The following is a 12,173-nucleotide window of genomic DNA, read 5'->3' as shown; positions in this document are numbered from 1 at the left end:
TGAAAGGAAAAATAGAAAAGTGAGTGAAGTAAATTTCAAGGCCTGAAGTTCTTTTGAAATGCATTTGTGGAGAGCGACTTCAGTACAGCTTTTGTCAAATAACACAGACTGATAGGTGACTGTTGTCATTTCCTGTTCTCAGATATTGCACTTCTATCAGAGGGCTTCGGGGCTTATCTTCCAAATTCTGAACAACAAGTTTATTGCATGAACCACTGAGCGGTAAGTAAATGTTTATTGTCAAACTTAATGCCTCTGTGGGATTGAGTCTAGTTCTGTAAACATTTTACTCAAAGAAAAATGCATTACAATTTCCCTCATTTTTCTTCTATAAATGGATATTTGCAAAAGATGTCAGATCTGCAGCTCACTTTGATAATGTTCCCGAAAGAATGAAAAAAAAAAAATAGATTGCATGAAAGGAACAGTTTGCGTGACTTTTGTTTAGTTCAGTTCTTCATTTTACATCTTAAAATGTTGTCATAGCTGTTGTTTGTTATTGTAGTAATTGCTTATTCAGAAGTGAATAAGATCATATGCAAGCTAATGTAAATTTCACTGCCTTAGGAGTTCTATACAAAAACAAGACGATTATCTAAACAAGTGATTTTATTATAAACTACATTGACAACATCACACTAACACTGAAAATGTTAACGCGCACAGAATTAGTCAATAAATCACACAAAAAAGAAGAAAAAAAACAAAACAAATAATGCATGCAATGTATAATAAGTCTCTATATGAATAATTATATCATTATTACAGATATTATTTATGCAGTATATTATCCAAAAGCAGCAATTATTGTAAATAATCCAAATAATCCAAATGAGAGCAAAACAGAGCATCAGAAGACATAACAGAAAATAATAAACCAGAAAACAAAGACACGGGGAACCAGGCTTGTATGAGGATAGGTTAATGAATTAATGAAATGACACACAGTTGAATGAAATGAGAGTTGTTTGTCGAAGCGAATGGTGATGGGAACCCTCTAGCGGCCTTACATGGGCACACCAACCAGATATCATGACATTACCTCCCCTTTAAGGATCGGACACCACGGCTGGTTTATGGTGTCACGGAATAATCAAAAAACAATAAAGAGTGCAGTTTAATGAGTCTCAAACAAAGGTCCAAAAACAGGGAAAATACAGAGCAAGACACGATGTAATTCAGTCCACAGAAACACGCAACAAAAAACAGAACTTCAACAAAAACACAAACCACACAACATATACGAGGTGGCAGTGAACCTAAATTACACATAGCTGATGGTAATGAAACGATCGTGAGTGCAAGGGGTGATGGGAACTGAAGTCCAGGACAAACACACAATAGTTCAGAAGAGTGCCATCAAGTGGACGGTCTAGGGCACAAAAACTATACACTGGGACATGTAGATTATGAAGGTTTTATTTGTAATTTCAGATATATATATATATATATATATATATATATATATATATATATATATATATATATATATATATACACACACACACACACACACACACACACACACACACACACACACAGGATTGTTTTGTTCTATTGTTACCAAATTAAGCCGAAAAACAACAATAGTATTTTCACCAACTAAAAATGGTTTTAAATCAGTTAATATATACAGTTTGTTGTAGTGTCAGTAGAAATTTTTTTAGTAAGTGTTTTATTTTTTTAATATATGCAATATTCTTATGATTTAATTATCGGCTTTTCATTAAACTCATAAATTCTCATCATTTCCTTCACAAATTCTGTTTGGGAAACTTTGATGTGATATAATGTTTAATGCACTGTTGTTAATAACAATGAAATGGAATATGTTTTCTTACTATTTGCATTTGTATCAATGTGGTACAGGACTATCCTATTTAAATCAATGTGATAAACGAGAGGGCAAAAGTGTTATATTATAAATTACGTACTGTAATGCATTGCATTACTAACTGCGATTTTTCATATATTTTAAGTAATTAAGCTCACAGTTATAATAACCTACAAAAAGACATTCTAGAGATTCCAAAAAAAACAACAGAAGAAAGATCTCCATGGTTTCTGATCTCCTCTGTCCTGCTGCAGAGAGAACATTGCAGATGTGACCACAGCAGTAAACTGCAACGTCTCTAAAGTAAGATGCCTAAGACAGTGGAGGACAGCTGACTGGCCTTGCGACCACACGCTCCTCTAGACTTTAGCACGCAACATCCCCTAGACTAAGTTGAGGAACTTGCAAGTGCCACGATGGAAGAGAAGTAACATCTCACAGCAAGAACTGCCCCATTCGGTTCAGTCTGGATCAGATGCACAGCTGGGGGATGCGCAAAGATATCCACTGCTGCTTTTGATATTGATACCGAATATAATACATGCATGTGCGATTCCAAAGAGAAAGAAAAAAACGCTTGCCGCTCTGAAATGACTACATCGATGAAAGCGCGACGCGGCTGATTGTGAACAAGAAAGACTCGGTGTATTTCATGGGTCGCTGTCCGCGGTGCTGAACCTCTGACTTCCGATCTGCAGCTGTGCTGATCACTCGAAGAGTCCTGAATAACCTAAACAATGCTATACTAGTATAAAACGGCAGATGGCACACGAAGCACATAAACAGGAGTCGTGTTTAACGGCTGATGTCATAGGTGTGACTGAGCCACATCGCTACAAGAAACCAGCGATCCCTATAACGCGTTTTAACGCTTGCAATCTCACTTTACTCGACCAAAACGTATGTAGGCCTACGTGAAAGGTATGTATCCGACACAGATCTTTCGACGTAAGGTGTTACCGGTAACGGAAAGTTTCAAATCACCAGCTGGGATCGATCTTTACGAGACTTTAAACACGCTTGGACAAAATCAATCGGTCATTCGATTGCCTTTCAGAGGCAGATGTCACGATGCGCCCACTTCAGGCAGATGGTCAGTGGACACGACACTCATCGTCTGCTTGAAATCCCAAAAAGATATGCATGAGCAAGTCTAATGCTAGCTGCACTTCGACGAGGATTTACCGTACAGTTCACGGTTAGATATTCAGCCTAATTTTAACATTCAGATCGATGGTAAGCCCCAGAGAGACGGCACGCGATCGCAAAAACATATGGATGGATTTCATCCCTCTATTTGTGTTTGTCAAGGCGAAACATATGATTGTAGTTTCTCAATATTAGACAGTACTGATAGATTGATAGATATTTTGTAATCACGAAAACACTTACATAATCACATTATAAAGGTTTTAGTTAATACATATTTAACCACTAATTACACTGAGGCTTTATTTGTGATATATGTTAGCCTATATATATATATATATATATATATATATATATATATATATATATATATATATATATATATATATTTGTTATAGATTTGTGTGTGTGTGTGTGTGTGTGTGTGTGTGTGTGTGTGTGTGGATTTCCTCATAGATACATGCTGCTTGGTTGAATGTCACATGAAATACCGTGTGAAAGTGTAGCTATCATACGTCCTCTATAAGCGCAAATAATTTAATAACACCTGACAGTACAGTACGGGGCAGATGTGCCATTTAAGCGCGCTCGCCACATCTCCTGACGATATCAGTCACCTTTTTCATTGGCTAAGGATCAGGCATTAGTCTCAGAGTGTCACAGGCCATTACAGCCGGGGACCGACACCCCCATGATCAATACCATGAGCTACGTCGATCGTCTCATCCTCTCGTCCTCATTGGCTGAGCTCATCCAGAGGAAGGCCCACCTCAAGATCGTAGTGTAAAATTTCATTCCACGATATTTCAATCCACTACGCAATTGAAGCATAAGGACAAAGAAGGCGCTTTAAAAGGTACGTTTTCGTTTCCATTACACGTCCACGAGACTGAAAAGCACTTGTTCGTTTGAGCGCGAACCGAGATCGCGCGAAAATACTAAAGCTGCGCTCGTAAGGACGCGAAAAACCCCGCGCGCTTCGATGGAAACGAGCGTTCGCGGGCTTGTGCGCAAATTAAAACGTCGCGGGTTCAATTCTGAAAGCAACCTGATGATAAAACGCGCGTTTGTTTTATTTCGCCCGTGTCGTGTCCGGCACTTCTACGGTGTGGGGGACATTGGAGAGGTGGCACCATATTGTAAAGGAGAAGTGCGAGATTCAAATTCTGTTCGCGTTTGCGATGAAATGTCTTTTCAGAAACACTGAACATTGTTCTTCGTTGTAGCGGCGCCTTCGTAAACGTGTAAAGTGCCTCAAATCGATTACATGAAGCAAAAACGTACGTGCCCTTTTTAATTTACGCGAGCCTTAAAATATGTCTCAGAAACCTGATGGATGCTCAGTATAAAATAAGCCGTTTGAGTAATAATTAATGAGTTTGTGAACATCTCGAGGACACCTCCTGCTGTTAAAGCTGGAAAAATAACGTCAGCTGATGGTGTGAATGTTCTCATCTCATTGTGTGTGCTTGTATGGGCGTTTTATCTTCAGGGAAATTAGACTCCTTATTGTAGGACTGACAGCCTGCTATTAGCACACACACTTGCTCTCAATTCCAAATTAACCCACATTTGTCACATACAGTGCAACGCAGACCCCGTTTTCATTGTGTGCTGCTACATAACTTGCTCTCTTGGATGCAGAGGGGCCAAGATGGATGTTTTAATGAAGGGGCTTTCTAAAGCTAAAGAAGGTATGGCAGTGGCCGCGGAGAAGACCAAAGAAGGCGTTGCGGTGGCTGCAGAGAAGACCAAGGAAGGCGTGATGTTTGTGGGTAAGATATGGAGCATATAATGCTCTTTTTTTTTAAATGCATGCATATCACGAATCAAGCGTGAGCACGGTGGGAGTGGGAGGGACCACGAAGCTCAGAGCCTGAGGGCCAGGAGGGGGTTGCTATCTGTTTCACTGCCGCTTCTCAGAGCATCGCTATAGGTTCAGCCACTATTGTGTAATTTTGTGATTGGCTGAGATATTGGGTGGGGTTTTTCCAGGCCTCTTACGTCTACCACGTCCTATTGATTTTTTTTCTCTTAAACAGCCAAATTTGTTGTGTACATTGTGGGTATTTTTGGACATGATCGCGTCTCTTAGGTCTCTAAGGACCTTTAGAATTATTTTAAACAACGTTAGCGACATTTTTATAATGTTGATCATTATAAATGCAGTTTGGCATCATATTTAGACTGAAGTGAATAAAATTCATTCAGAAAATCAGTTCATAAACTATTTGCGGAAAGCACTCAACAAATAAATGTAAAATTTAATTGAAAGATCTTGAAACATTTCAATAGTTTATTTTGGATTATTTAATTCTATTTGAACATTTTGTCTTTTAGACATAGCACTTACCTTTCTCCCTTACCTAAACAGGGTTTTATGAATTAAAATATAAAGCTTCCTTTTTATTTTAAAAAGGTTGATATTTTCAAGAGCATCGTCATATTTTGGCACTCAAACATTTACATGGAAAAATACAACTTTATTTTAATACTTTATATTAATTTCTTACCTAAAACCTTGACGCTGAATATAATAAAAGGTTATGTTATTTGCCTGTGTTTTAAAAGTAAAGGTTAAAACCCTGGTTTATTCTGTAACGAGTATACAGTATAATGATATTACTCAAGTAATTTTCTATCAAAAACTATAGAAATATATGAAATCATAGAAACAACCTTTTTAAGCTATAGCCTATATCCTAAAATATTTATGTTATTTGGACGTTTACTTTCAAATATCGCTCATTAACTTCTATAATCACTATTTAATGTACAGCGTTGCCAAGAAAATCTTTTCATATCAGTGGTCCTTGACATCAAACCCCTCCTCTGTAGATGTTTCCAATTCACGTGGTCTATTGTACACACTAGATCACTCATCTTTTCAATATTTCAATATTGCTGTGACAGTCCTGTTTGCGCACTCGTTTCGGTGGTTGGTCATCGCTCTTCTCTTTAGCACCCAACATCCCGAAATGGCCTCTTTAATCATCGATGGATTTTACATCTGGAAAATTAAAAGCACTGGACTGATAATGATTCCAGTATAACATAAACTGTACAGAGAAAATCCATTACACGTAACCTGATCTTATAAGGGGATTCTTAATGTACACGCTAATTCGAGAGTGAAATAACACCGTGTGAGATGGTTGACTTCTGGAGCCGCTCCAGCATCTCTCTGATCTCCTATCGGGTTGGAAAAAAAAGCCTTACGGGCCACATGTCACACAATTCCATGAGCTCATATACCTCTATACGCGCGGCCCCCGTGAAAAAGAGCTTCTCGTATACAAACGGACGAGAGCGACCGTCCGAATCCTTTTTATTGTATAGCATACGGAGCTGAAAGAAAGGAAAACGGTCTTTTCGAGCATGTATGAAATGATTCTAATGCTTTGATCAGTAAGACGAGACGCTGATCTAGTCTGTTGACCTGCTGTAATTGGAGATTGAGAGGGCATTTGTGTTTAAGTGCCCAGCGCAAACACTCATTCATGCTCCTCTGTTTTGATGTTGGCATGAATGAATAATAGGTTCCCTTCACATAAAAGCCTCACGTCTACGCCGCCAGCGTCCCGGAGAGAGACGGTTAGCCCAGATACCTCAAGTCCATCTGCGGTTGCTTCGCAGATCGTCTTGTATTCTTTGCGGTGAACACAAGGTTGCACTTACGTCGGACAACCGCTGTGACCTGGGACGCCATGCTTGAACGGCCTTGTGGGAGCGTGTGTGTGTGTGTGTTAGCGCGTGGAGGAGGGGTGATGGGTAGCTGATAGGTTCTTGTTCCACCTTGGACAGCAGATGCGCAAGCTCACACTCCTTCACGCACATGCGCCATCAACCCATCTGAGGATAGATCGAAGAGGAAGAGGCTTCTGCTAATGTCACACTGGCTTGTTTTGTCCCCCTGCTATTATGCTTCTCTAATTTCCTGTTCGTTTCACATTTATTTCCTAAGTGGCTTCTCATCCTCATTTCGAGTTGTGTATTCCCCGCTGTATATTTGGTGCTTATTGGTTATTATGCCCCCACACCATTTTTGCTCCATACATGATATTGACATACATGAAATTGTGTGGCTTGTTTATACACACACACACACATATATATACAAGTTTGGGCACAGTAAGTTGTTTGAGCAAATAGGAATTATTTTTTTGGGCTCAGAAAGATTTTTTTTCTGCATTTGTTTGATTAGTATAAAGCAGTAATTTACAAATACAATTCAAAATAAATGTGTTCTGATTTAATATATTTAAACATTTTGAATTTATTAAAAACGAAAGAATTTATTCCTGTGGTGACAAAGCAGAAATGTTCGGTATCATTACTCCAGTGTCGCACGATCTTTCAGAAATCATTCCAATGTGCCGTTTTGATGCTCAAAGTACATGTATTGTTATAACAGTTGGAAACAGCTAATTAATATTTTGTGGGAAATTTGTGCTGCGTTCCTTCCGTTATTCTTTGATGAATGGAACAGTAAAAATTTGAAATCTAAATATTTCTAATAAATAAATAAAACGAAATAAAATAAACACGATATTGGAAACACAGTAGGGGGTGGGGGGTTGAGGGGGTGGAGTCAAGAAGCTCTTAGCAACCGCATTTCAGCAAAATGTAGTAAAATTATAGACATTTCCTTTAGTGATAGATAAAGCACTTGCAATCTGCCCTTTTTATCTGAAATGATACTTCTGTTACACCGTGCATTCATGAGCGAGTCTTTCCCATTTTAAGAAGCAAATTTGTTATAATGACTCAAGTGCTGTAGATGAAACACATCAGCTCTAATGAGTCACGGGTGAATGACTCTTGTTAAAACATCTTTTTGCTCAAGATTAATTTCTCCTCTCTGTTGTGAGAATCATACTGAGACTGAGAGGCGCACTGCCATTTGCCGGTACAGTGTATGGTAACTCCTAGGAAGTGTTTCTGAGCAGTAGTTCACTCAGGCAGGTCGGTTAAGGTGACAGGTCTGAGATACAGGTTCTATTAGCTCTAATGATTTTTCAGTGAACCCTTAAATGAAGCTACTCTGGGAGTTCCAGGGCTTGTATTTCACATTGTCTTTCTACTCATTACCTGTCTGTATCATGTACCTTCTTTCAACCTTATCGCAGTTCCTTCACAGGGGCTAATTTAATGTGTGTTTCCGTATTGTTATGGGCTGTGTATATTTTTCTTTCTTTTTTTTTTTTACAATATGTTTTTTGTTCTTGCAGGCAGCAAGACCAAAGACAGTGTCGCAACAGGTAAGGTGATTTTGCCAATTGTTCTTTAGTCTTTAGTCTTGTAAATAATGGATACGTCTCATTTAATGTGTTCAAAGGGCATGGCTTACAGCCAGTAAGTGGAACTGAGACAAATAGTTCTGTGCCTAGGTGATATTTCAGAAGGTTATTTGTCTAGGACAGATGGAAAGCTAGAATAGTCTGAGTGTTTTTCAGGATGATTAACTGTTGGTTTCTTGCTTGACACAGGTATATTAAAGAAAACTAAATCAATTAAAAAAAAAGTTACTTAAAAAAAAACTGAAAATGAAAAATCTAAAAATTTTCAGCAAGTTAAGTACTAAAAAAACTAGATTAAAATAAACTATAACAAAAATATCAAAAGCTGATTGAAAAAAAACTATAGGCATATTTAAAACAAAAACTCCTAAAACCTAAAATGAATTTAAACTGAAGAATTTAAAAAACCTAGAATTTAAACTGAAGCATCAATATTATTCTATTAATGTACAGTGTATACTGTATATAATGCATTATAAAGTGATTTCCAATGTATAAATTATACCTAATAATTTTAAGCACTTATATCATACACTATATTAATATAAAACACATCATAAACAACCAGTTTCATGAATAAAATGTGTATAATAATAATAATAATAGAAATATATTCTTATTAATAATATTTTATATATATATATATATATATATATATATATATATATATATATATATATATTGTATCTGTGATTCAGATTTTCTATGGAACAATAGATGTAAAAACTATAATAATGGTATTTGTATTTTATATGATAATATAATACATGTTTGTTTTTCATGCATACTATGTTCATTCACAGCAAGTTTATGAGCAAGGTTTAATCATAAAATTAAATTTTATGACAGTATTTAATACAGATGGCCATTTATTGATGCAATCTAACCTGCGACAGTTCTCTTTGTCATAATAGCGTCGCCATAAACTGACTTTATTTAATAAAATAAAATCCAATAGCATTTAATGTGTTGCACCGACATTGTTGCAGACAATAGCCTCAGATCATTTCCCCATTTTTTTCTTGTGTTGCCAAATAAATATTGAATTTCTGACTTAGAGTGATGTGTCTCTGCTGAAAATGGCTTGTGTCCGTGTTTCAAAACGTGCTGTGTTTCATCATTGGTCAGTGGCTGAGAAGACAAAGGAGCAGGCCTCTCAGCTGGGAGGAGCTGTGATGTCTGGAGCCGGGAACATCGCCGCTGCCACTGGCCTGGTGAAGAAGGACGAGTTCCCCAGTGACATGAACGTATGTCCCTCTCATTATTATTATTATTATTACATATTATTATACACCATTCCCAAGTTCATTCTTTTAAAAATGTGTAGTTGTTACCTTTTATTAAGCTATTGTAATTAAGGTAGGAGATCTTTTTTTATGTAATGTAGCCAGGTTGATTCAATCATAATATTGTTTGACTTGATATATTAGGTTACCTGACAAAACGTTTTAACATTTAACTCATTTCTGATCGGTTTGACTTATTAATAGAATAGAAAATGTAGTGATCACTACACCCTTAAGAAATATATTATTCGAAGTTGTTCACAGAACAAAGATTATTGAATTATGTTGCCGTAAAACTATTTCAGTTTCAGCCGAGACATTTTCTTTAGCTCAACATGCACATGACCATCAGAAATGGTTATGGATTGTTCCACGGTGCTAGAATAATAATAAAGTCTCTTTGACTAGATGAATATCAGAGGGCTGTACGCCTCATACACTCACCTTCACCTCATGATACATGACATGTAACTGAGGGCTGCTTGTCCCACAGGGAGTATTGTGTCTTACTTTGTGCTTCAGTTTTGCTGAGTCCTATCTCCCGACCCCCCCCCCATTCTATCCCTCATCCTCTCTCTCTCTCTCTCTCTCTCTCTCTCTCTCGACCTTGTCCAAGGTCACTTAGCACTTTGCACAGTCCTTAGAAATGGACTATGGGAGGAGAGGTCAGCCAGTCTTAGGCAAACTCAGGCAGATTTCAGTTTAAACAAACTGTTGATTTCAGAATGCTCTGTGTTTTGAGCTACAGTGGTATTCATGACAGATGTGTGGTCTTCCGCGGATTTTCCCCACCAGGCTTAAAAATGAGTCCGGTCCTTTGTGGTGACTCAGTAATCTCATAAATCACTTAGAGGGAAAATCAGCGTAAGAAGCTTGCAGCATATGTGCTTGTGGTGTTTACAGTTATGTGTTTGTATGAAGCCCGCTGGAGCCGAAGAATAAAAACACAATGCCGCTGTCATCGATTTTAAATCTCTAGTGCTTCGGCTAAGCCGTCATCATCCAAATGATTTGGAGTGCAGCTCTTCTCATAAGAAAAATGTGTGATGGCTGGTTTATATGTGTAGTTTAGCGATTTTGAAACTTGTGAAAGTGTGTGGGTGGTCAGTGCTAACTGGACTGTGCCGTTTGTGTGTGTGTGTGTGTTTGATTGTGTACTGGACTAAATCCGCCTATAGTCTGATCGTTCTCAGAAAATGCTCCATTTTCGCTTTGTTTTTTCCTAATGATCTGATTAACAAATACAGACTTTACTCAAATTATTTGTGAGAATAATTCAAAGTTGCTTTTCAACTAAAACATTTTTTTAAACAAAACAAAAAATAGGTCGTGTATATGCTTTTCACATGAGTATAGCTAAAATATATATATATATATATATATATATATATATATATATATATATATATATATATATATATATATATATATATATATATATATATATATATATATATATATATATATATATATATATGTATATATATATATATATATATATATATATATATATATATATATATATATATATATATAAATATTTAAAAGTATGATATTTTTACTTTGTGTTAAAAGAGTTTAGTATAAATGGTATTGATTGACGTGAAGGGTTTGACAGCCTGTGTTGTGATATCAGGACTGTATATTGCTAGAATATGACCTAATTGACTGTGAAAGCTCAGTTTAAAAATAAACCTTCCAGTGACCCAGAACTGTAAAGAAAATCTACTGTATGTAGGTAATGAGAGTCTCTCTGGCAAGACATAAAATGCAGTTTGTTGAAACATTTATTAGGTACATATTAAAGTTGTAGCATGCATACTAAAGCGCATTAGCAGAGACACTGATATACTGCACATAGGGTAAACGACACAGAAAAGTGCTTATATTTAGTGTCTGAAATCAATCATGCTAGGATAATTCAGGTCAGCGTTATATTTTGCCTTTGCATGGGCACATCTTTTGTTGATGTTGGATTTTGAAGACGTGATGTGCTTTCGCATGTGTGTTCGCAGCCTGAGTTTGGTCAGGAAGCCACTGAGGAGCCCATGGGAGAAGGCCTCATGGACCCTGAGGGACAGACATACGACGACACTCAGCAGGTAAGAACATCAGCGCACAACTCTATCGGACACACACAGTGGACATGGCCACGAGTCGAGTATCACGTCCACTTTTAATTGTGTTCTGGATAGCGTTTTAACACCGGGACCAATTCTCTCAGTTAACTAATTGCTTATGAGCATGCATAATAATAATTTTGGCTACTTATAAAACACATATTCTGCATGACCATATTCTACATTCCTAATCCTACCCAATACCAAACCTAACAACTACCTTACTAACTATTAATAAGCGAGCAGATGAGGAGTTACTGTCTTAGTTAATAGTTTAATAAAGGTGCATTGAAGTTTATAAACCAGGAGCATTTTATTCATTGTTATTGATTATTAAATAAATATTACACTAAATATATGTAAGCAAGGTAAGGGCCTGCAACACAGACTGATATTTATTTATTTAGTTAGTTTTTACCCCAGAAATCTAGAAAAATATCATTTTTACTTTTAATCAGTAGGGATTCATCAACTTTATCAAAAG

The 12,173-nt window shown here is 36.8% G+C and overlaps 1 protein-coding gene across 1 annotated transcript in view; it reads left to right on the top strand.

Moving 5' to 3' along the window:
* Positions 1-3,661: 3,661 nt before the first annotated feature.
* Positions 3,662-12,173, top strand: part of sncb (synuclein, beta) — an 11,024-nt gene continuing 2,512 nt past the window's right edge. Inside the window, exons 1-5 of the mRNA XM_043258120.1 lie at positions 3,662-3,839; positions 4,628-4,758; positions 8,215-8,244; positions 9,412-9,530; positions 11,585-11,671. Of these exons, the coding sequence (XP_043114055.1) occupies positions 4,638-4,758; positions 8,215-8,244; positions 9,412-9,530; positions 11,585-11,671 (357 nt within the window). The 5' untranslated portion in view covers positions 3,662-3,839; positions 4,628-4,637. The remainder of the gene's footprint in view (positions 3,840-4,627; positions 4,759-8,214; positions 8,245-9,411; positions 9,531-11,584; positions 11,672-12,173) is intronic.

The sequence above is a fragment of the Puntigrus tetrazona genome, chromosome 14, assembly GCF_018831695.1.
Source record: "Puntigrus tetrazona isolate hp1 chromosome 14, ASM1883169v1, whole genome shotgun sequence".
Lineage (NCBI taxonomy): Eukaryota > Metazoa > Chordata > Actinopteri > Cypriniformes > Cyprinidae > Puntigrus > Puntigrus tetrazona.
Note: the sequence above shows the minus strand (reverse complement) of the source record. Positions and strands in the feature narration are given on the sequence as shown.